A 26,589-nucleotide genomic window follows, 5' to 3' on the forward strand; every position below is an offset into this window, starting at 1 on the left:
CAGTCATTAAGGTCTATCAAAAGCCAGAACAGTCAGTGAAAAAGCACCTACTGAGAACTGTGGCTAACTTGAAAACACTGGACAGAAAAAAAAAAAAAAGAGTTTTGACCCTTTTTTCTAACTTATTTGCAATCAGTTTAATACCTTTGTGCTGAAGTGTGCAACTTTGACACGTGTTTCACTGAAGATTGGCCACATTTTAAACAACAGCAAATGCTGCCATCTAACGGTACCTGATCCCTGAACAAAAGCTGTCGGCTCACTCCAGCTCTCAAAGAACAAAAGAAATAGTTTCACCTCACAAGCATCACTCTGCGTGAAACAACCCAATCCAGACAGGAGCAGATCTCAAGCAGAGCCACCAAATATCTCTGCATCCCTCTGCCCAGTGCTGCAGCTCCCAAGCACAAATTCCTGACTTAAGCTAAGAGGGCTGCAAACCTTCTTCATCAGCCATTTTTTTTTTTTCTGAACTGCAGCTGGTTCTGGAAGTAATCATAGAATCATTAAGGTTGGAAAAGGCCTCCAAGATGATCAAGTCCAACCCTTTAATCAAACACCACCATGCCCACTAAGCCACAGCACTAAGTGCCACATCCACTTGTTTTTGGAACAGTTCCAGGGATGGTGATTCCACCAGTTCCCTGAGGAGTCAGTGCTCAACCATAACAAAGCCCGTTCAAACCATACTGTATCTGAACTTTTTAACTCTTCGATTTCCTGTGCCTTTATTTGTCCTGAAATTAACTTAAATTTAACAATATCTGTCATATTTTAATAGTATTTAACCTGGGAAATGACAGTAAAAATTAAGTAATTACCTTATTGTTCCTGCTATTCTTGGCCAATAAATGCTAAATATTTTCTGGCTTCCCTGTAAAAAGTGAAACATTTTCAGTTTTCTTGTGGTAATAGGTAGCGACTTTTGGAAAATTGTATTACTGTGGTTCTACCCCTCTAAGAACAGATTATTTCTTGTAACATATGAAACTGAAGATACTCCTTACAAAACAGACAAAAACATGTTAAGCATCTGAACTCTTTATTGAAGAATCTAAACCAGTCATATTTTACTAGTGGTTCTGAATCCACCCTGACACTTCATCTGAATAAGCTAAAATGCAAAAAAAATCAGTAAAATATGAATACTCATTGCTCATACTTTCTTTTTAAGAATCAATCAAATAAATGCTTCCTCTAACTTTTATTAAATGTTGCCTCATATTACTAAGATTACTAAGTAAGGCTTTCTGTGACATTCAGTTGATTATGAAATTTTATGTACAATGATTCTAAATATATTCTGGAAGCAATACCTTTTGTATAACATTCTTTGATTTTGGTAACTATGATTATGACAATTTTCATATGCTAAATTATACAAAGAACAAATTATATACAACTTTTATGCACAGGCAACTGAGGATGATCTGTTAAATCCATTAAGGTGCACATATAAAGACACCTCAAAAATTCTTAAGCATAAACAAATCCACCCAGAGGCACTAGGAGGAGATGGTCCCAAACCATCAAAATTAGTGGCTGATTGTTACTGAAGTGTCCTGAATGAGCTCTTTTACAGAAGTGCAGTGATTATTTATTTTTGATAGAATAAAGCCTGGTTGGAAATAATGTTTATCTCTAAAGAGATATAAAATATTCTAGAGCTTTTTGTGTTTATAAATCTGTGCTTACAACTGACCTTTTACAGATTTTCTCTGTAAACACATGAACTAGGACAAAACTGGCAGGTGAAAAAATGAACACACCTACTCCAGTAGCTGAGAAAAAAGTTGTACGATTTTCCTCCATCATTTATGACATAGTTGTTCAGATCCTAATCATTTTAAGGAGAATTTGCAAATTTGAACAATCAGAATACTTCAAGGTTGCCATCATTATTCTAAATTTAGAGTATTATGCTCTGGGATTCACACATGGCCTCCATCTCAAAATAAGTGACTTTGGTTTACATGTCAAAAATGCTGCAGCCTGGGGTAACCTTATGTGTCCAGCTTATAATGGTCTAATAGCATCATAAAGTCAAGGGAGAGATGAGGAAGAAAAAGACCGTGGTTTATGTATCTTCCTGCCACTACTTTCATTAAGCATTGATACAATAAGCCTTTGCTTCTCCCGTGCTTCTTCTCCAAAGACAGCACTGTTATGTCTGTGACGGCAAAAGAAAGATGCATTTTTGAATGAACGCTGTATCAAATGCCTCCTGAAGGCCCTTTGGATAATAACTGCTGATACCTCCTCTTGTTTTCGTTTAAGAGTGGAAGAAATTGGCTTCTGAAAAATTTTAGATGGATTGGCAACCACAAATTTTTCTTCCATGTGTAATTCAAGACTATCCAAATCTCCAAATTCTCCCAAGACTCTTTTAGTGAAAGCACGCAAGATATCCAAGTGGTGGATCTTATCTCCACTCACTAGAGGGAGGTCCATGGATATGAGCTGGATGTTATTAGGCTTTGGAATGCGCAAAGGTTCTGCCAGAGCATCTGCAAAGTCTGAAAGAGCAGAATAGTCAATAAATTCTGTTGCCAGTGGATCAAATTTTCCCCATGTCTCATAAAACATATCAAAGTCATCCTCACAAAGAGGATCTGTGCTTTCTTCAGTGGCAACATTGAAGTTCTCTAAAATGACAGCTATGTACATATTTACAACAATGAGAAATGAGATAATGACATAGCTTACAAAATAGAAAATACCATATGCTGTGTTTTTGCAATTAATTTTATCTTTCTCTTTTAAATCTAGGTTGGGAGCACATGCACCAGATTCACTTAACAAAGGGGCCAGAAGAGTATCCCAGCCAGCTGATGTTGTAATTTGGAAGAGACAGAGAATGCTACCAGAAAAGGTTTGGAAATTGAAAATGTCATCAATCCCACTTTCCCAGGGAAGACAGGCAAAGTTTGCCATGCCCACAATGGCATAAATAAACATAATCAGGAAAAGCAAAAGGCCAATGTTGACCAGTGCAGGAAGAGACATCAGTAATGCAAACAGAAGGGTTCGAATTCCTCTCGCTTTTCGAACCAATCTCAGGATTCGGCCAATTCGTGCCAAGCGAATGGTTCTCAAAAGTGTAGGAGAGAAGAATCTTTGGAAAGCTTCAGAAACTCCAATACCTTTGAAGAGAGAAAGAAAACAAAATGTTGTCATTTCATATTAGTCAAATTTATGTCTGCTTTGTTATAGTCTGTGCTTTAGGTATATAGTTGTTATAGTCCGTGCTTTAGAAGTAACACTGACCATGTTACACTGCTTTCCACACATATATCATCAGTACTGCACCTGCTTACAAAACAGCTTAGGAAAAGAAAGACTAATTTTAATACTATTCAGTATTAAAGAGACATCAAGAGTATGCATCATTTGGAAACTTCAGGGGTGGTGAAGTTACACATTCATTGCTCAAATTCTTAAGAATCCTTTTAGCTCCATTCATCTCCCGAGATGGAAGTTATGGGGATTGCCTGCTAGCTGTCATCTGCTGCTTCTTTACAGGCCTGCTCACATGCTAAATGTGAGGCTTTGACTAATGCTTGGTACTTGAAGGAGAGTCAGAGAAGACCAAAATGAATGTAAAGGAAAACTGTCTCTTAATACTTATCCCCCATTATACCCCGTTCTTTGACCCTACGAACAGAGCAATGGTACAGAGCAACGCAAATGATTACAAGCAGAGGAGTTAAGGAGTCATCATTTTCCTGGGTTGCACAGGACAGCAAAGGGTTACTGTGCTTAGTCAGGAAACAGAGAACCCAGAGCAGTTTGTCTTTCCTGTCCTTTATTCTGTGCTATAACCTGAGCCTGAGTGGGAAGCACAGACCAAATAAACTGTACAAGAAACTAGAGCTATACACAGCCCTTTGTAGAGGAAATGATCAGCATCTAGTCTTATTTGCAAAGCCAGAAAACCCCAAGCCAGTTTAAATGAGACTTTTCACAGTCACAGATAGTGTCCCAGATTTAGAATGGTGCTGAGCAACTACATTTTCCTGAGCTTTCTAAATCAGCAATCGGGATCTGTCTTCTTTAAAAGAAGTCCTGGTGAAATAAATAAATCTTTCTCATTTTTCATGCAAATGAATTTTTAACATGAATTTACTTTTACTGTGAAAACAATAGTTACCATGATAACACGTCAATTGAAAGCATAAAAACAGTCAGATAACCATTTAAGAACAATAACTTAGTGAAGATGTTAGTGAATAAGGTTCCTATACTATTAATTACTCAATAAAACACATATTTTAAGAAAAATAAAGATTGAAAACTCTATTTACCTTTTAGCACTATGCAAAAATATAAAGGAAAAAAAGGAAGGAATATAGAAGGAATCACTTAGCATATACTTTGAAAAAGTACAGTGGATCTGGAATTTGTTTATCAAACATATCTAAGTGGTTAGTTCATAAGGAAATTTGGCTCAATATTGGTATGACACATTACCTGATTTAGTGATTGGTACTTACTGACTATTGAAAGGACCACAACACTAAAATCAAATAAGTTCCAGCCGCTTTTGAAGTAGTGCTGTCTTAAGGCCAGTATTTTCATGACACATTCTGCCGTAAATACAGCCACAAAAAAGTAGTTGATTTTATTAAGAACTTCCTTGGTGCCTTCCTGGTTATTTTCTGCCATCATAACAACCATGTTTAGGCAGATCAAAATCACAACGATGATGTCAAATGCTGTGTGCTCTACAATATCAAACAGCAATCCCAGGAACGCATTCTGTGGAGAGAACAAGAAATGCTTGATGCTACTTCTAGGACCCAGCCTGCCTTCAAATATTAATCAGTAATTTGTGCTTAGAACAAGAACTGAAGGTAACATAAATTTAAGAATAATCTACTTAAATTTTAGGTGATTTCTTTAGATCTTCAGTGAAAACTCACAGTACTTGGCTAAGTATATTCAGGCATCAAACAAGGGTATGGGCGCTTATATGTGTATATATATATATATATATACTTCAGGAAAACATTCAGAGTACACTGTGATTGCTCTTTAATAGAAATCCTCATTGAAGGATAAGCAATTCAAATTCAAATGTCATAAGCAAGAAAAACTCTGAATAGTTATTATGAAAATCCAAGCCTGGAAATAAATTTAAGAAACTAAAAGAAATAAAGCATAAGATTATTTAAAAGTGAATAACTGCCATGGAGCATGTCCTGGTCTCTATTCATTCTCACCTGCAATAATCCAACCTAGTTAGAGAAGCAACGTCATGCAACCTAAGTAATCAAAAGGTAATGGCATGATTATCAAATATTTAATATGAACCTGTATAAACAGGTTGTATATTTTAATAGGTAACAAATAGGATATAAATTTCCCTAATTAATGCTCACAAAGAAAGACTCTTTTAGGAGGAATTAAGAAAGAGTAAAATGTAAATACTACACTGGAATAAAGAAGATGATGGGCTCTAATGCAGAGTTTATTTCCCTGTGCCTGGGCTACTGAGTTCAAATATGGTCACCATCGTTGTATCTTCTGTCATGTTCTACTTAAGATGGTCTCACCGATGGTCTTGGGATGGGTTTTTGAGGTTTCTTGGATCCAAGCTTTTTTAAGGCATTATAGTACTTTTTCTGTTCCTCAGTCAGAAATAGATCTTTTCCACCTAAGTAAAGGGAAAGAATATTGTTGTTCAGCTGAAGTTTAAGCAGTTCCCTAAAGAAATACCAGGAAATTTCTGTAAAAAAGAGTAATTTACAACTGTCCTGAGTGGGACCTAAGAGAGCACAGAGACAAACTGTGTCTTCACCATTTCTCCTTTTCACCTTGATCTTTGAAACAGACGTACTGGAAAGAGCTGATCTGGGTTTGATCCTGAAAGTCTAGTCTAGGCAGTGTTCCCAAGTCAGTTCCCTCAAGTGTGAGAGCCTTTCTGAAGTTTTACAAATCTATTTCATATTTTAAAAATTACATATGATTCATCAGGAAGGGAAATACTCTCTATTTTTGGGGAAGGTAGAAAGAAAAGTGTATTGCTGGACTAGCAGGTAAATGGAGGATGATGGGACCCAGTTCTACAGGGGGTTCCTGACAACCAATTCCTTATTCTCATCTACACCCCCTGTATCACTTGTCCCCATCTACACCCCCTGCAGTATTTAGCAATCCCTTTGAACCCAGGATTCAGAAGCCACTCATCAGTCATAAAAGCACTGAGTGATCAGCATTTTGTACAACAAACACACAACAGTGTTTACTGGGGCATCTGCAATTTCAGTCACTCTGGCAAGACCTCTGAAAATTCCATTTGACTTCCACTATGTGGAATCACAAGGAAAATTCCCAAGAAACAGCAAAGAAATGAAAGAGGAAAACTGAAAAAGAAAAAAAATGCCAATCACAGAATATACTAAGAAAAAAGTGTTATATCCACATAAACTTCCAGTAAATGTTCAGGCTCATAAACTACTTCATGACTTTTGTTTCTATCTGGTTGAATTATCGTAACTGGGACTTTGTTAGAAAAGGAAATTCTTAGAATGAAGTGTGACCGTTGTTCCTTAACCACCATTGTTCACTTAATCAAATTGGGATTCCAGGAGACCCTGAGTTAGCTCCATAGTACTTATCTTTTTCCTTTGTTGGTTAAAATTGCTGATAACCACTCCAATAAAAAGGTTCAACATGAAGAAAGATCCAAAAATAATGAAAACCACAAAGTATGTGTACATGTATAAGCTTGCTTCAAACTCTGGTTGTTCATTGATCTGTTAAAAAAAAGTCAAACAAAAAAAATAATTTTGGTAAAAAGGAGATAATCACAGCTTTACCATTTCCAATTTATATAACAAAAATTTTTTCTTTTTGTCATGAAGGATTATTTCTACGCATTAAAAAAGCAGGCTTTTGTGTGGTGTCACTCTACTTTGACCAGTTTCTTTTGTCTAAGTTCCAGATTTTTGTTTCTCCAAGGATTATTGTTTCACTCTGTAGTCTGATGCATTCGACCACTTGATATTGCAAACAAAGATGAGAAAGTAATTATATGGATGGAAATGGAAGAAGAAAAGGGAAAAGAACTAAAACCTCATTGTAATGACATACCTCGCGTGAATCCACTGCTGCATACATAATATCCATCCAACCTTTAAAAGTTGCCTAAAAAAGATGCATTATTAAGATTTTATAGATAAGAAAAAAAAATTAGGTATAGTTTATATAAATGTGTTAATAGTTGTGGAACATGAGCAGTTTGCTATAAAAATGTGTATAATTTCTAAAGATCTGCTGGGAATTATCACTAGAGTGTAGTAAAGAGAAAAAAAGAACTTTCTGAAAACTAAACAAAAACAAACAAACAAAAATATTTCCTAAAACAAAACCCCCACATTATTCCTGTGAAAAGCGTCTTATTGTTAATTCTTGTTAAATTAAATTTTTTTATGAAAAAAAAGTAAAACGTTTAGCTTGCAAAAAAATTTTCAACTTGCAAATATATTGTAAAAGGATAAAAAAAATTTCTAAGAAAACAAGAGGACATATCCTTCCCACAATTTTTAGCAACTCTGAAGAATCATAGAATACTTTGGAGGATCCAGGATATAGAACTTCATCAAAAAAAGATACAGGGATAACAACCAATTTAAAACATGCCTTTTTCTCCTTTGTTGTGGTGTTAGAGAGCTGATTAAATTAGTATCCCTCTTCTTCATGACTTCCACAGGAAAAGAAAATATAAATAAACTGTGCCCTGATTTTCTTTCTCATCCATTCTGAACTAGACAAAATGAGAATAACTTTAAATTCAGTAACCTGCAGAATATTTCAGGCTTAGTGTGTTAATCAAAATGAAAACAAAACTGAAAAGCCATGAAACAGAGTTCTTGATTTTAACACAAGCTTGCACATGCTCAGGTGTTCTTTAGGAGGAACTGAGCAGGTCACCAATAAGGAACATGTATATGGAAGTTAAAAAAAAATCCCCAGTTCCCATGGGATAAACAGAAGCATAGTGGTGTCCCATGGTTGGGCTGCTCAACCCATTTCCTTGAAGAAACCAAAACTGAGAATGTTTTTATGGAACTTACCACTTGGAGCAGAGCCAAGTATCCTATCCCAACATTATCAAAGTTTACAGGATAATTTGTCCAATTTCCACCATAGGCATAACAATCACTTTTGTTATTAATGAGACTGATATCTCCTTCCTGGAGAATGCATTTTGAAAATCTTTTCCCAAGCCATTTTACTCCTAGAATGTTAAATAGAAGCCAAAAGACAATACAGACGAGCAAAACATTGAAGATTGAGGGGATGGCTCCGAGGAGTGCATTGACAACAACCTGAAGGAAATGAATGAAAATAATAATGCATTTTATATTGTCATTTTCTTAAAAATCTTCAGCCATTACAAAATATTCACACCGACCCCCAATATCTTTACCTTTATCCCTTCAAATCTTGACAAAGCTCGTAGAGGCCTCAATGCTTTAAGAGTCCTGAGAGATTTCAGGCCACTCCCAGAGGAACAATGTGCCTTGTCTTCAGTATCAGGATTTGGTCCCCAGGAAACAAATGACAGCTGTGCTTACAAAATTGGAACTGGGATTATTAAATGGTAAACAAAATTTCCCTTGTTTGTGTTAGCAAACAATCATTACCTGAATGGTACAATATCTTTGACCAGTAAGTCACATTAAGAAAATACACATTAAATTCAAAGTTATTGCAATTTTACTTCATTCTTTTCTAATATATGGGGAAAAAAAAAATGATTTCTTCATTCTAATTTGAAATGGGGGAGGGTGTTGGTTGGGTTTGTTTTTTCTTTTTTTAATGGTTCATATATTTTCATGGCTTTCCCCTGTTTTGGAGAGCACTGCTTTTAAGATTAGGAAACAGTAATTGTGAAAGTCATGCTACATATTCTTTATAAATAGCTATACTATTAGATTTTTCTGTTGAAATTTCCTACTACTTCACAACTTTCAATGCTGAGGCCATCAAGCAACTACTCTGATGTTACTATCAGTCATCTGTTTACATGTCCTTTTTTAAAAACACTTCAGAACCTTCCCAGTGTGACGTTGACGAGTATAGATGTTTCATTTTTATATGGCAAGATTATAATAATTAATATTGTCTGAATTCATAATAAATATGTAGGAATTGAATACTGCCCTTACCTCACTATTGGTATTTTCAGCATTACCTTTATAGATATGCAAAGGATTGCTGGGATTTCTCTCTTGCAAAACAAAAGGTACTTTTCTATGTCTTTAACACTCTCGTAAATGATTTTTTTTCAACTCCCTTTACTGTCTAAGTTTCTTGTCCTTCAAGGAAGCAATTCTACCTATTTTTCTGTTTCTAAATGTCCAAATCACAGAATCACAGAACGCTTTGGGTTGGAAGGGATCTTTAAGATCATCTAGTCCAGAACTGCCAGTAGATTCACATTTTTCTATCGTTTTAAGGAATTTATTTTAGTTTTATTTCTGATCACTAATTTAACTCCTACTTTCCACTTGAATAGGTTTTTAGAGCCATCATGGTCCTCAATGATGGTAATGCCTAATAAAATTTTCTGAAGCAACTTCTAGCTATTGCTGAAAATTTCCATTTAAATTTGTCCTAAAGCCTGTTTGGACACCTTTCGGAAACTATCACACTTGTAGTTATTCACAATCAGAAGTTACACATAGTTATCCAGAGAGAAAATATCAAAAATCAAAATGTATGACAAGCTGAATATAATACTTACACATACAATGACGAAGTCAAGCAAACACCAGGAATTTGTGAAGTAACTGTGCAATCCATAAGCTACCCATTTCAGAAGCATCTCCATCACAAAGATGTAGGTAAATATTTTGTCAGCATAATCTAGAATCATTTTCACTGTTTTTCTATTCTTCAGGTGAATATCTTCAAATGCCTGGAATTTCAGAATTCAGTTTTAAAACAGGTCAGTAGTTGTATGGAAAATTATTTTTAAATTGCACAAGAATACACAGTTTGTCTTATTATAGTTTGTCTGATTACAACCATTTCATATTACATTGTGGGCAACCACCACTTAATTTTATACTTAGAAGTAAAAAACTAAATTGTAAAATAAGTGCAATCTCATTTTCAGGTTTTGAAAAATCACATGCTTTCAGGTTTTTATGCTCGACATTGCAAAACATGTCTGAGGACAGGCAATTGTGGCTACCACAGTCTGGCTTCCCAAGGTAGTTGATAATTTTGAAGGTGTTGGTCTAAATATCTTCACAATAAAGCCTAACTTAAACACGTTAACCAATGTCTTTTAGACTCTGACTTTCCATCTTTAGTCAGCCTGCAGAGTTGTAATACACACATGAAAAAATATGACAAACTCCTTATCTGGAACTGTTCATTCCTGGAGTTACAGGTTTCTTCACCTAAACCTTGACCTTGAGGTTTTAGGAAAATGTTTTATTGATTGCTGCTGTTCACATCAGTGTTTGCTTGTGTTTAATGCATTTGATGCCTTGCTAATTAATTTTAAGTTTTTGATATTGCCAATTCGCTCCCAATTCCTTTTACACCTTGCATTATTTCCTCACCAAGCCTCAGGAAATGTATTTATTCCTCCTTTCAAGCACTTCTCCTCTACCTTATAGCCCCATCTCCATTTCATTTAGGTATTACAGCAGATCTTATTTGCCTCCCTGCAGTTAAGACATGCCTAAAAATCCAGTCTAACTGGCCATGGAAAAGGTGGAGCAGGAGCATAGACCAGTGAAAAAACATGGAGCAGAGATGCTCCAATGTATAACCCAAATAAACTTATGCACTCCTGTTCTGCAGTGTTAGAAAACAGTGATGCTTCTTCTGGAGCTTAGGGGTCTTCCAGCTGTGCCACAATTAGGGGAAATGCCTACAGAGCAGAGCTGTCCCTGTGTCCATGGGACTTTCATTTGAGTGTGGGTAAATGAGAACTTCTGGCATTCATGCACATAAACCGATTTACCATTTCTGACCTTTTTTTCCTGAGCAAGTTTGATAATGTGTCCTTTTATTCCCTGCTACACCTTGGCTGTAATAATAATGAGCCCCTGCTGGTCTAGTGGTAAAGGCGCCGCGCTATCACCGCGGAGACCCGGGTTCGATTCCCGGTCAGGGCCACTCCCGGGCAGGTGGGGCTCGTTAGCCCTTAAAGGCAACCCACCTACGTCCTGAGGACCTCGCTGCCACCGTCCAAGCTCGCTTGGCCCCGGCAGATGAACCTTAGGATTAAAGGGTGGGCTCAGTTCCGCGCACACTGTGTCTCACCTAAAAAAATCCAATGCGCAGGCTGGAAGGTGGAAAGACCTTCCCCGGATCTTCGCTCGCGAAGACTGGCCATTATTACACTTTGGCTGCCTTGATCTCCATCTGCCAGTCAAACCACCTGCTCATTAGCAGTGATGCTTTTTCATACTTCTGACTACTTTTTTTCCTACCTTTTTTAAGATTCTAGCTACTCTTAATTGCTGCTACTTAAACAAGTCAGAAACTACTTGAGTTCCTAACTACTCCTGCCTTGCTCTGAGCCCTGAGCACTCACCCTGGACTTTTTTGTGCATTCTTTCTGTGATCACCATCTCCTTTAATTTGTTTTCAAGGCATGGACACCATGGTGTCCCTTTGTTCTAACTGGTGCAGAAAATTCCCTATCAGCATACAGCTTTATAAACAAAAAAAAACCCCAACCAAACAAAAATCGGACAAGTACCTTTTTGCAAGAAGACAACAGGATCTTAGAAATCTGAAAGTTCTCACTGCTAAACATCTTTGATGACAAGAAAATGTTATTGTTTTATTATTTTGCACCTGGGTACCAATTAGCTTTGTGTTCAACTTAGTAGAACCTAGAGTACATGAAAGAATACCTCAGTTTCCTTCCTTACTGTCTCAGTTTAATGAGACACAAGTGTTTTGCCGAGGATGAGTTATGAGGAAGACCCAAACTCCTCCCTCTAAGCACTTACAAATCCTAAATTAAGAGGCTCCAATTGAGAAAGTGTGGAAAAAGGAAAAATAACAGCCCTTTATTAAAAGATATATGTGTATTGATCAGAACAACGAAAGACCACAAATAAAACAACCAGACTATAATCCTATATCCATAATAATCTCCTTCAAAACAAACAAACAAAAAAAGGTAAACAGTTCCGTTCGTGCCCTTTGGTGCAATTCTAACCGCAGTCAGTAGGGGGTGCTGTTGGGTCACTGGTGGTCACCCCATGGGGGGCCCCCGGGGTGTCCTGGAGAAGTCGAAAATGGAGGTTTTCCCTCCCCCTCACCGGGAGAGGGAAAAAAGGAGAAAAAAGGGTTCTTCCTAATGGGAACTGTCTACTAGCTGCACCGTGTGGCTTCCCCTCTCCTTTGATGTGCGAGAGAACCGCTGTCAAAAAAACACAGAAACTGAGGAGGGAAAGAAGGTGACCTCCTTCCCGAATAGTTCCTCTCTGATGAAAATCCAAGCAGGTTCTGGGCTGGGGCAGAAAACGGCACAGGTGAACCAGGGCCAGGAGAACAAAAAAAAACCACCTGCCAGGCATTCAGGCTGAGAACAAAGCAACCTCGGAGCTCCTGCCACCCAGACCTTCTCCCAGCTCAGGCAACAACCAAGTGAGTGCCATTTCCTAGGAGAAGAAAAAAAGTAAAAAAAAAAAAAACTCCTCACCCCTCCCCACAGACTCTCAGGGCCATCAATCTGGAATGCGGACCTACTGGTCAATTCTTTTGTGTTGATCAATCACCCAGGGCAGAACCAACCTACCCATTCAACATCCCTCTTTCACAGTAGGCAGAGAGAAGGGAAAATTCCTTCTTAGTTTTCCAGAACAAGCAAAAGCATGACGCTTACTTCAGCTTGGTTCCACATGAATAGAGAGGAGCCCTCACAGAAATCTCAGGGATTTCCCTTGGGCACTTTGCCACAGGAATTTTAAAGCAGACAGTTCAAATCTATAGTTCAGTGAACAACCTGAACTTAATGTACACAGAACAGATTTTATTTGGAAAATTCTGACATTTTCCACGTAGATCCCTTTCAGACTAACTGGTTATGTTCCTTCTGCACTATAAAACATTTTATTTAAAAAATTACTTTTAGTATACAGTGAATATGTTTTCAAATCATAAAAGTTCCCTTATTGAGTAGAAATGGATCTGATCAGGGTAGCAAAGCAACATTACCTCACCTATCAGTTTACAGCCAACTTCACTTTTAGATTCTGATCATAATGTTCTTAAAATGTTTTAAACATTTAGAAGTGCTATTATTTTATTTAAAAGTGTTAAGTAATTTCAGATTCTATTTTAGCCTTGTAATTAACACTTAAGTGTATGAAGAACCATATTCCTTGAAAAGCTACAATTCCATATAGTTAAATCCATATATCTAAATATCCTATCCAAGTTCGGGAAAGCCTTATCACCACTGAGGGATACATGTATCCCTCTTATCTCTCCCTGCTGGAAGGAATGTCAGAGTACAAGAAATCAATCAAATACTATTATTTTTCCTTATTGACAACAATCAATTCAAATTTAGAGAAATTAAATGCAATTTACCAGTGCTGCGCTGCTCAGTACTATCACAAAAACCATAAAATATTCAAATCCGCAGTGATTAACAATTCTGTAGCAGGTTTTCCTGAGGTTCCACCAATTTCTGCCTGGAAACTTAGTGATATCCACTACACAGCATGGGAAACATTTACCACAATCTGAAAAGAGAAAGAACAGTCTGTTGGTTCCATGGAAAATGCTGAGACATGGAATTAAAAAAGTATAAGACATCTTAGAGAGAGCTTCTACTGACTAGAGAAAGAATGTGTTGTTTTACCTATGAGGTGATGCTATGGTTGAAATGATCTAAAGCTAAAGAAAAGACAAAATTTGTATGCTAAAATATTCTCTTCTAATAGAGCAACTCACACATGTTAAAAAACAAATAAGCTTTTGTGCCCTTCTGCAGAAAGGCTTGTGGGCACCAAAAAAAAAGCACCTTTACTTCTGTATATGTTTATTATCTGCATTTCTTCTTTTTGTTTGAAAAGAGATATTACCTTACTACTAGGTTAGTCAGTTATTATTTGTACTGATCATTTGACTTTCTTGCACTGCAGAGACATTACAACTACACTCCCTGTTCACTGCTTTCCGCCAGAAACACTCTTCATGAATCTGTAAAGGCAGCAGGATTGAACCATGAGAGTCAACGGAGTCTAAGGAGATGTTCAGGTAATCAAAGGTAAATGTCAACACTGGGATGAGCAGAAAAACAGATTCTGCTAATTTGGACATGTTCCAAGTGAATATTTTTCAACACTGGTTCATTTGGTGTTAGCAGAATACAGAAAAGATTCCTACTTTCTCCAAAACAGTCCTTAGGCAGGTGTGAGTTTTTAGTCTGGGAAACCATCTCCAGACCAACAGCTGGATCCACAGTGCTGGCTTCAGAAAAGCTACAAGCAGCACCACATTTCTGCATGGAAGAAGGAGAAAGAGAATTTATTTGCTCTTCATTAATAAGGTTAACAAACCAAAGTAAGTGAAATTTATCATCCCCTGCTCCCCTCCCCAAAAGAATTCTGCAGTCTATAAATTACCTTATTTTTGCTGAACTACTAAAATGAAATTACAAATAATAGGACAGAAAAAGCCAATCCCTCTTTCTTTCCTTATTTTTAATTTAATAACTTTCTTGGTTTCTTCTAGTCATCTAAGTAGGAAATGCAGGGAAAAAAGGACTGTCTTATGCTACAACTTTGGAGAAAAGTCTGACTTCTTCAGGCCAATCCAATTCTCTTTTCAGAAATACAAACCATGTCTCAAAAGGCTTGAATATGGGAAGGCCTAGGATGATAGAAATGTGTGTATTGTCTACACACCTCAAAGAACTGTCATTATTGGTAGGTAACCTACACACTTGTAAAACTCTTCAGAAAATCCCAGCCTGTGCTGTTATTTCTGAATGGGAGAACAGCTGTGACAGTTTGAATCTCTAGCATGTTCCACAAGATGATAAAAGTTAGAACTACCTCTTTTTGCTCTTGCTTTTCATGTGTTACTGTGAAAACATGTATAGTTTCAGGAGTCCCAGAAATCTGACTGAAGCTGCTTGAACTCTGCTGCTGTTCTCTATGTCTTAGTCTGTCTCCCTGCAGGAAATAATGTAAAACAGTTGATTTTCCACATTTTTCCTCCCTAACAGTCATTCATAAATTCAGAATTCTATAAGAGAATCTAAAACATCCACAAAAATTAGAATCACAGAATCACAGAATGGTTTGAGTTGGAAGGGACCTTAAAGATCAACTCGTTCCAACCCTTCTGTCACAGGCAGAGAACCTTCCACTAACTAGCATGTTTGTCTTTTTACAGATAATTAAATGATATCCTCAAAATGCTTATAATAGAATGGTTTCTTCCTCAGTTTCAAATATCAATGCCCTGTAGTTTTACTGGGGAAATGTATCATTCCCCAAGAAATACATTTAGCCCATGGATGGATTCCTGCATCCCATTAACCTTTGCAGCTGGACCCCAACAGCCTCATGCTTCCAGTTACAGGCAGAAGACCTAAGTGATCCCAATCAATTCTCAGTCCTTTTGTCTCCACAAATTCCAAGAAAGACCAGAGTCCACTGCTGCAGTTTTTGTCATCAAGTGCTTCTGGATAACATACTGGAAATGGCCATAGATGATTCTAAGTTGATCAGCAATTTTTGCTTCTTTGAGAATTTGTCCAAAGATATTCCACTGACAGTGCTTCCTAATATGACCAAAACCATAGGAAATGCATCCCAGCAGTCCACTTAGACACTGACCACTGGAGACATTCCAAACCTACCCTTACACATTCTGTAACCTGCTTTAGGTGACGCTGCTTTTGCAGGAGCAGTTGGACTGGATGATCTCCAGAGGTCCCTTCCAACCCAAACAATTCTGTAATTCTGTGAAAAGAGTTCCTACAGCTCCTTCATCTTATTTGACAGTTCTTTGTGGATGTGACAGACACCTGAAATATCTCAAACAGCCCTAAATGCCTTTGTACAATCGTGACGGTATAAATGTCTGAGTCACATGCAGAAAGACTTGAGCTTTATCCTGCCCGATGCAAGAAAATCACAAGATATAAAGGGAGTCCAAAGCATCACAGAAGTGAAGAGGTAATTAAAAAAAAAGAAATTAGTTCTTGAGGTGCAGCTTTTCTTTGCATTTTCTTTGTATTCCATGCAACTGCAAAGCAACATATAAGCAGCAGAAGAGGCCTGTGTTAGACACTATCCAAGTGTAAGACAAAGGAGACAAAAAGAAGGAATGTCTGTCTTCTTCAAACTTCATTTATTTGTTGACAGCAATAGTTGGGAACAAAGCAGGCAAAAGCAGAATTATGGCTATCCATGAAAAGAATGGTGACAAAGTGGATATTCAAAATCCCTTTGGAAAATGAAGACTATTTGGTAGCCCTTACAATAGAAGAACAAAGAAAGTAAAATAGCAGAAATGACAGAAGGGATACCATTTACTGTTGAGCCTTTGAGATGACAATTACAGATGTAAGTTACAGTATTTCTTTTAAATATGAATAGTTCTTACCTGCTTTCTGTGTTCTGTTTCTGGGAATACAATGTGCTCATCATCACTTAGGTCACTGTAACTCTCTGCTGCTGCAATGGGAACACAGGTACTGTGACTGCTGGAAAGGTCTTCATATTTCCATGATATTGAGGAATTCTCTTCATTATGGTAACACTCTGTGTCAAAGCCATTGTTGTCTATATATTTTCTGACATCTGTCATGGCATAATTATTATCCTCTAGGTTTTTGCCAGAAATTTCTACCAAAGTCTGTTTTTTGTCCGTCTTTTTGAGGCTTCCTTTCGGTTTTCTGCCACAAGGATCCAGAATTCTGTCTTTCACAGACTTCAGGCCCTTGTAAATCTGTGCAAGGGCAATCTGACATTTAGTCCCTTCTCCAGGTTCCTCTTGTCCCCCTGAGGCGTCAGTATTGAAGGAACTCAGCAGCAAGGCAATGAACAGGTTGACCACCTTAAAATAGTTAAAGGAAGTTAGAGGCACTACTGCTAACACAAAAGACACCTCAGAAACCCTCAGTCTTGCTTTCATCAACCACTGACATGAAATGGAAGGAATGGCAGGAGAAAAAGGAAGGAATGAGGGTTTGGGTATATCAAATATATTTTCACCTGCTCTGATGTCCATAATGTATGAGGAGATAGAAATGTTGAAAAACAGCAAAGACACATTTGAATAACACCACCATCAGAAAGGTTCTGGTATAGAGCAACAAACCAAGCAGATGAAAAAGATTTTGTCTTCCAGTACATTTACATTAGATCCACTATATGTCATAGAAAACAGAAAATCTGGGTATGGTAAACTCTTGATAATACAAGGACAAGTTGATAAACATTAAAAGCACTGAACAGTTTGGTTACTGGATTCTATCAACACAAAAGGTGATTACATCAGACAACACATTATCAGAAGCACTGCACTTCTATACTCTGGGTAGAGGGAATAATTTTGTATTGCTTCTACCTCTTGTGTGAGAAAGAGAAAATCAGTGGAAAAGAGAAGAGAATAGTGTGAATACTCTTGAAATGATAAAGTTTGCCTCTGAAAAAATCAGTTGCCAGTGTAACTGGGTGTATTCAGTAGGGACTGGGAATCAGCTTAAAACTCACCACCAGGTTTCCTATCACCAGGACTAGCAAGAAAATGGTAATACATTTCTGTTTTCCAGCCACTTCCATACATTCCCACATCATTTCAATCCATTCTCCACATAATATTCGGAATATAATCAGAATTGAATGATTGAAATCCTTCATATGCCAGCGTAAATCCCCACTGGTGCTTATGTTACAGTAGTGTTCTTCATAATCACTGCCCAAAAACTGCATTCCTACTACAGCAAAAATAAATACGGTGATAGCCAAAATCAGAATGAGGTTACCCAGAATACCAAATGAGTTCAGAATTATTTTCATAAGAGTATTCAAGGCTGGCCAGGACTTTGCCAATTTGAAGATCCTGATCTGTAAATAAAGCACAAGAGAAAAAAGGAAAGGTCAAACACAGCCCAGACAACACAGCCCTCATAAAACCCAGGCCCTGCATTTATCATGCTGCCTTTATTGCAGTAATTATTTTTCCCAAAAAGAAAGGCTTTTAATTGTTTTGATGTAAAAGTGCTGTGCTTAAGCCTCAAGAGTTAATGTTATTTGGAGCAGAGAACTATCAAAGAAAGGTTTCAAATTGTTTGTGCCAAGTTAGATACGAGAATATGCCAGTCTGATAATATAATTAACAATAAAAAGAACAGGAATATAAATATTTTATGGATACATGGATGAAGGTTATTAAATGATTGAGTTTTGGACTAGATGGAATGTAAAAGACAAATTTTTTTTTTACACCTCTCACCAAACAGACTTGAAATAGGATCTGAAAAGCCAGATGGGACCTACCCTATATACCCCCATGAGTAGGTGTGAGGACTCTGAAATGCTGTGAAAAATTTTGAAGTAAATAATCAATTTAGCATTATAAATATGCATTAAAGACATAAGCACAAAAGTAATATTATACATAGATGCCTCAGAATGATTTCTCCTTTTCCCTAGAATGAAGGAAAGCACTGCAGAGTCCTCAAGGCCAAGACTAAGCCTTGAGAAAAGCTCAGTTATTTCACAAATCTCAGCTCAAAAGGAAAAGCTGTGACGGAACCTTTGCTATCCTTAAGCTCAGGAAATACTCAGATAATATCTGCTCCTGATTGTAGGTCTGAAGTGTAGTTGAGCAGTGCCCCTGTACAAACCTAACAGGGAACCAGTGAACTCTCTGCTGGGTCAGATCTCCCTGGGAGCAGACTGTGCCAGAGGATTTGTAGTGTCCAATATACACAGTATAAGAAACATATTGAAAGTGTTCTTTAATATTAATTTAATTTTCACTTGAATTAAATGTTCATGTTTGCTAACTACTTACCAACAAAGAGAACTGATTTGACAGATTTATCAGTGTCATGGGTTTGCCCCCATCCTCCTCTGGGGCTGAAAATGGTTTTCTCCAGGTGAATTTCCGGAGAAAAAGCCAATCAAAAGTTTTAGTAACTCCTCTGCCAATTACATATTTAAAAAAACGGAAGAGAAGGTTGATGTGCAGATGAAATTAGTAGCCACGTAGGAAAGGTGGTAAGCCCCAAGCGGGCCAGGGCCCCCTCCTGCCCCAACCCTGGACTGGGGGCAGGTGTAGTACTGAAGCCCCCCTTCTCTCCTGTAACAGAGTAGGAAAAAAAAAAACTTTAGAGAAAAACTGCCTGGGCAAGACATACTGCAGAAGGAATTCCAGGCTGAGATAATGGAGCATCCAAGGTCAAAGCTGGCAGCTGGAGAGAAGAGAAAAAGCCACGAAGGGCGAGGGGGAACTCCCCCTCTCTCTCTCTCTCCCTTCAGCAGGGAAAAGACTGAAAACTAAAATCCCTGCCACCTGTGGAAAACTGCTGGGGAGAGGAGACGACCCTCTGCAGCTTATGAAAGAACCCACGCCGAAGCAGAGGAGTGAATGAAGAAAATGTGACTCTGTGGGAGGCCTAGAGAAAACAAAGTTCTGCTAGAGACCTGTGGCCCATGGAGAAAGAGAAACCTGTTCTGGAGTGAGATGGCCCTGGTAGGCCTGGGATCTCTGTGAGGGATCCCTGCTGGTGCAGCTGAATTTGTGACCCTGAGGGACAGCAGAGAATGGAAGAACTGTTGTCCAAGGGATGAACCCATGTTGGGGAGGTCCATCAAGGACTGTTCTCCCTTGGGAAGAGACCTCACAAGAAACAGGGGTGAACTCAAAAGCCATTATCCCTTGTGATCCTATGATAAAGATCCATGGTAGGCAAGTGTCTCCTTGCAGTCCATGGAAGACCCTACAGGGCCTGGGTAACCCCCAGCCTCTGATCGTAGCCCAGGAGGGGGGTAGGCCCAGTCCTGAGGCCGACATAGAAGAGAGAGAGAAAAAGAAACAGTTCCAGCTGCAACGAATTGGAATTGTCATCCTAGAGCTAATAGAATAAGAACTTTCAAATGTTGCAAAATTATTTAGAAGACCTGGAGCTCCAGAAATGGAACAAAGACTGCTTCTCCTCCTGAACTGATACAAATAGGGGAGGGGTATTTTTGTAAAAACATAGCATGTTTACCTAATTAGAATTGCTGTAGATATAGTTCTTTTTATCTTGCTAGTAATAAATCCTAATATTATTCTCCCCAATCAGATCTCTTTTGTTTGTATAAACCTTCTCTCAACTTATAGTAATTGTGTGGGAGGTGAGAGAAAATTGGCCCAGAGCAAAACCACGACAATCAGTAAAATAATGAGAGGGTATTTCCCTGTAATCTTTTACAAATCTATAGCATACACGTGCTTTTAAAAGATAATAAAGAAATCATTACCAGCCTGAAAGGTGACAGTTTGGTTCCAAAGCTCAGTAGGCCAATCAAAACAACCAAACTATCAAAAACATTCCACTTGTTCTGAAAATAGTAGTAGGGATCTAGAGCAATGATTTTCAAGATCATTTCTAGTGCAAAAATCAGGGTGAAGACCTGGAAGGACAAAAAAGAAATTCAGAAAAGAGTCATTCAAGGAGTCTGTCTCCTTATGGGACTGTTCCAGTATAAATACAGGGTTATAACTCCATATTCACCCTAATGTAGACCTCACTTACCTCGTCACTTATGGTAATCAGTTTTCTGGTTTCTGGTAACATTCCAGGGTGCTCCATAGCCATAAATAAAGTATTCAAGATAATGCAAACTGTGATAAAGAGATCAACAAATGGATCCAAAATAACCAATTTCACCTTCTCTTTGACTCTTCTCCAGAATGGACAACAATTCCAAATTAGACACTTTTGTACAAAACACTTCCAAAATGCAGGACATTTCACTTTTGACCCTAGCAGAGAAAGAGGGAAAGTGACATATGAATAATCCTGTGATGAATATCATAGTGGGAAGAGAAAGACAATCAGTCAGAGAAAAGATTGAAAAGAACCATCAATCTCATGTGAGCAGAATGGCATCATTGAAAAGTTGTTTCACTCCTCCTACACAAATTAATCACAGGCTATTGCAGGTCACCATCAACAAATGTCATAATGACAGAAACAGAGGATATTACCCACCTCTTCATCTGTTTATTATTCTTGTACTGTGAAGCTGGTGAGGCCCTGGCACAGGTTGCCCAGAGAAGCTGTGACTGCCCCAGCCCTGGGAGTGTTCAAGGCCAGGTTGGACGGGACTCTGAGAAACCTGGTCTAGTGGAAGGTGTCCCTGCCCATGGCAGGGGGTAAGAACAAGATGATCTTTAAGGACCCTTCAAGCACAACATATTCCATGATTCTGTGATTACACTATTTAAGGATGATAAAGGATCTGCATTAAGGAGAGAAGTCACTGTTTCAGGGAAAATGACAATCTGTTTCCTGTGAATTGAATCTGCACAGCCACAGGTGTCCATAGCTGAGGACAGGGTTATAAGTGAGGCTGGAAGAGAGCTCAGCAGATCTGTAGTGCAATCCCCTTCTCAAAGCAGGGTCAGACATCAGGTCAGAGACTGCACAACCTGTTCCTCTGAAAATGGGAAATTTTATCAGTAAAATAATGAGAGGGTATTTCCCTGTAACCTTTTACAAATCTATACAATACATGTGCTTTTAAAAAATAATAAAGAAATCATTACCACCCGGAAAGGTAACAAACTGGTTCCAAAGCTCAGTAGGCCAATCAAAACAACCAAACTATCAAAAACATTCCACTTGTTCTGAAAATAGTAGTAGGGATCTAGAGCAATGATTTTCCAGATCATTTCTAGTGTAAAAATCAGGGTGAAGACCTGGAAGGACAAAAAAGAAATTCAGAAAAGAGTCATTCAAGGAGTCTGTCTCCTTATGGGACTGTTCCAGTGTAAATACAGGGTTATAACTCCATATTCACCCTAACGTAGACCTCACTTACCTCGTCACTTACAGTAATCAGTGGTATGGTATCTTCTAACAAGCCATGGTGCTCTATAGCCATAAATAAGGTATTCAAGATAATGCAAATCATGATAAAGAGATCAAAAAATGGATACAAAATAACCAGTTTCATCTTCTCTTTGACTGCTTCTCCAGAATGGACAACAATTCCAAATTAGACACTTTTGTCCAAAACGTTTCGACAATGCAGGACGTTTCTCTTTTGACCCTAGCAGAGAAAGAGGGAAAGTGACATATGAATAGTCCTATGATGAATATCATAGTGGGAAGAGAAAGACAATCAGTCAGAGAAAAGATTGAAAAGAACCATCAATCTCATGTGAGCAGAATGGCATCATTGAAAGAAAGTTGTTTCACTCCTACTACACAAACTAATCACAGGCTATTGCAGGTCAGAATCAACAAATCTTACAATGACAGAAACAGGGGATATTACCCACCTCTTCATCTGTTTATTATTCTCTACTGTGAGGCTGGTGAGGCCCTGGCACAGGTTGCCCAGAGAAGCTGTGACTGCCCCAGCCCTGGGAGTGTTCAAGGCCAGGTTGGACGGGACTCTGAGCAGCCTGGTCTAGTGGAAGGTGTCCCTGCCCATGGCAGGGGGTAAGAACAAGATGATCTTTAAGAACCTTCAAGCACAACATATTCCATGATTCTGTGATTACACTATTTAAGGATGATAAAGGATCTGCATTAAGGAGAGAAGTCACTGTTTCAGGGAAAATGACAGCCTGTTTCCTGTGAATTGAATCTGCACAGCCACAGGTGTCCATAGCTGAGGACAGGGTTATAAGTGAGGCTGGAAGAGAGCTCAGCAGATCTGTAGTGCAATCCCTTTCTCAAAGCAGGGTCAGACATCATCAGATCAGAGACTGCACAACCTGTTCCTCTGAAAATGGGAAATGTTTCTGCTTACACACACTTTGAAATTCTCTTCTTTCAGTCAAGTTGGTCAGGCATGATTTGCCCTTGGTTATTGGGAGTTACAGTCACAATTACATGAGCTATGAGAATATTTAGTTTACTGAAATTTACATTTGGTGCATAATTTCCCTAGTGGCTTTTAGAATAATGCTGAGTGTTTGAGACAGTTTGATCCCTCAGGTCACATTACACAATCCCATAGGAAAAATGACTTACCTGAAAAATCTGCAAGAATAGCAGCTGCACTCATTAATCTCTGTCTTCGCAAAGGATCAGTTAATAGAGTCCACTGACACATCACGAGACAGCAGGACCTGCCTCTTTGGTTAGAAAGACAACAGAAGAGAATATACCAAGGGAATAGGAAAAACTGTCAATAATAAAAATTATTATTTTTCCAGCACTACCAGGCCTATCTAGATCTCTACTAATATTGAACTGCCCAAAACTAGGAATGGCATTACTTCTGTTTTCACCAGAAGCCACAGAATGCTCAGCTCAGTGCTCCTGACGTGAGCTCAAGGACAGACAGGTCAACAACTGTATCTTCTGGGATACACTGAATTATTATCAAATATTCAGATCATGACACATTAACACACACACTTTCTCAAGATTAAGTAGACAGTCACATAACATGGGCTGCAAAGAATATGTGAGACTCTGAGACAGAGAAAATCAGAAAGAATTTCACTGCAATTTCACAGAATACCCTGAGTTGGAAGGGACCCACGAGGATCATCCAACTCCAGCTCTTCATTGAATGGCCCACACAGGGACTGAACCCAAAACCTTGGTGTTATTAGCACCAGGCTCTAACCAAACAAGCATTCTGGTATCAGGAAGGATATAATTAGACCTACCAGTTGACAGGAAACCTTGACAGACTGGGAGTGGACAGACTGACCACATGACAGTGCCCAGTACCTTGGTATTTCCTCTCAGCACAACTTGATTTGCTTCATTTTCTTTTTGTGGGAAGGGTACAGAAGTAAGGATATATCATATCATTACTTCAAACTTTATGATATGATGCTTTTTATTTACTTATTCTAGAAAACTGTTATTCAGGGCATGAAACTGATATCCTTGCCCTGAGGGGTTTAGTAATCATTATTTCTCTTTGCCATCTCGATATTTTAATGAAAAAATAACCAAAACTTAGCTGATATGAACTGTCATAGAATGGACATACCAAATGAATTGACAATATAGTGCTAAAGTCTTAATTTTTCTCTCTGTATTGTTATATATTGAGTCTAAAAGGCTCATTTAGACTATTCTAATCACATCCCAGTTCCCAGTGCTTTCTCTAATGGTTGATATCTCATAAGACAGAAACACATAAACATTTGTGTGCCAGTCTGACTGAAGCCCTCGGTCTTCTTGTTGAAATTCACAGCTGCTCAGAAGCATTCAGAGTTTGCTTTTAGAAAGGAACAAGGGAGTTCACCAACACTGACCTGGTTACTGCTGCTCATCTGTCTTTAGCTGAGGGAAACAACTGTGAATGAGAAACTGGGATTTAAAATAAGGATCTGTACTAGAGGAATAGTCCATTCAAGTTTTTTTAAAACTGATTAAGTCCTACCAAATTGTTTCTACCTGATAGGCTTTTTTCTCTTTGACTTCACATCTTTAGCCTCTTTTATGATGAAAGTACATTGTTTGAAAAGTCCTCAGTTGCAAAACCATCAGTGATTGCCACCTTTGTTGCAGTTTACAGTTACTTGACTAATGAAAGAACTCTATGTCAGAGCATCTCACAGTGCTTCGATCATGTTGTAGGCTTTCTTTTGTTTGGTTTGTTTGTTTTAACATGAAATTATTTTAATATGAAATACTAATATGTACTACTAACGTCCCAAAATACAATTTTCAGATTTCTTTAAAAAACAAGATACTCCAATGAATACAAGGAGGAGAAAAAAAAAATAAAACAGAGGGAAAAAATTGCAAAGAAAGAAAGCTTTTCTGCTCACTGAATTGTCCTATCACACCTAAGTCTAATGAATTAATCTTCTATTTCAAATACTTACAAGCTCCTTGGGGCAGTGACCAGGCTGTGAATGAAATATTTCCTCCTCTTTCTTCTGATCAATGGAAATTGCATTTTGTCCTAAAATAGGTGTTTCTTTATTACTCTCTCTTCCTTTGGAATTTGTCAAGTCAGCAACTGGCATTTCAGATTCAACCTGCAAGGCCTTACTGCTTTCTCCTGCAGCCAACTCCTGTAAGAGAAAAGGCCAAAGGTCTGTCTATGAACACAAGGTAAATGACAACACACAGACTTGGATAATTTTTACTTTGAGTTTTTACTCATTAAATTATTATGTTGTCTGAATGCTTTACACTAACAGTTCCTAGCTTTCCAACATTAAACTGCTATAAAAAGACAGGAGTACAAAATTCTATTCACAATACTGAAAGACAAAACAGGGTTACTTGTCAGCGCCTAAAATTAAAGTTTGCCCTTGTCACTTGAGATGTTTTGTCTCTGAATTACAGAATATTATGGTGTATCCTTTTCCTTCCCTTTTCTTGCTTTGAAAAGGACCTTGAGTCCAAAGACAACACAACACTAAAGGCTCAGTCTAAATCCTTTTCTTAAATACTAATCCTGTCAAAAGGAAAACAGAAGGAAGAAAAACCTAAATAAAGCTTGGCAAGCTGGAATGTCAGGCAGGGAAACATTATAGACCTGCCAACAGCTGCAGAGGAGGAACTTGGTAAAATGGTGATGCCTTAAACCTTAATGATGAAATTGGATAGTTGCTAGAGAATATTTGTATGTCCCCTTACAAATATGACTTTTATAAAAATAATCTTTTATAAAAAGTTACAAGCTACAATAGGTCTTACCAATAATTTTCAACCCATCTTGTTGCCCTAGCTTAGAGCTTCACTTCTGGTGGATGGGAAGCTTGAGATGACCCAGCAGCGTGTGCCTGCAGCCCAGAAATAACTGTCCTGGGCTGCATCACGAGAAGCATGAGCAGCAGGTCAAGGGATGTGAGTCCCCTCTCTGCTCCCCTCTCATGAGAACCTGCCTGCAGTGCTGTGTCCAGCTCTGGGCCCCCCCAACATCAGCAGGATATGGACCTGCCCAAGGGCACGAAGGTGCTCTGAGGGCTGGAGCACCTCTGCTCTGGAGACAGGCTGAGAGAGTTGGGGTCGTTCAGCCTGGAGAAGAGAAGGTTCCAGGGAGACCTTAGAGCCCCTTCCAGTACCCAAAGGGGCTCCAAGAGAGCTGGAGAGGGACTTTTTACAAGGGCAGGTAGTGACCTGACAAGGACAAATGGTTTTAAAGGGAAGAGATTTAGATGTTATGAATAAATTCTTTGCTGGGAGGTTGGTGAGGCAGTGGCACAGGTTGCCCTGAAAAGCTCAGGATGCCCCATCCCTGGAAGTGTTCAAGGCCAGGCTGGATGTGGTTTGGAGCAATCTGGTCTAGTGAAAGGTGTTCCAGCCCATCCTGGGTGGAGGATCTTTAAGGTCCCTTGCAATCCAAACCCATCTCTGATTTCATGACTCAATGATTATCAGAAATAACAACAGGTGATCCCTGGTCCCTTACAGACCAAGGCATG

The 26,589-nt window shown here is 38.4% G+C and overlaps 1 protein-coding gene across 1 annotated transcript in view; it reads right to left on the minus strand.

Annotated features, from left to right (window-relative positions):
* Positions 1-2,043: 2,043 nt before the first annotated feature.
* LOC126650898 (sodium channel protein type 10 subunit alpha-like) overlaps positions 2,044-26,589 on the minus strand; it is a 34,740-nt gene continuing 10,194 nt past the window's right edge. The window contains 18 exon segments of the mRNA XM_050336277.1: positions 2,044-3,143; positions 4,494-4,758; positions 5,556-5,656; positions 6,617-6,758; positions 7,096-7,149; positions 8,079-8,333; positions 9,755-9,928; positions 13,582-13,736; positions 14,383-14,497; positions 15,054-15,173; positions 16,615-17,067; positions 17,727-18,080; positions 20,487-20,639; positions 20,762-20,991; positions 22,998-23,006; positions 23,216-23,273; positions 23,275-23,319; positions 25,039-25,230. Coding sequence (XP_050192234.1) covers positions 2,044-3,143; positions 4,494-4,758; positions 5,556-5,656; positions 6,617-6,758; positions 7,096-7,149; positions 8,079-8,333; positions 9,755-9,928; positions 13,582-13,736; positions 14,383-14,497; positions 15,054-15,173; positions 16,615-17,067; positions 17,727-18,080; positions 20,487-20,639; positions 20,762-20,991; positions 22,998-23,006; positions 23,216-23,273; positions 23,275-23,319; positions 25,039-25,230 — 3,975 coding nt within the window.

The sequence above is a fragment of the Myiozetetes cayanensis genome, unplaced genomic scaffold, assembly GCF_022539395.1.
Source record: "Myiozetetes cayanensis isolate MyiCay16 unplaced genomic scaffold, myiCay2020 scf1, whole genome shotgun sequence".
In the NCBI taxonomy this organism is placed as follows: Eukaryota; Metazoa; Chordata; class Aves; order Passeriformes; family Tyrannidae; genus Myiozetetes; species Myiozetetes cayanensis.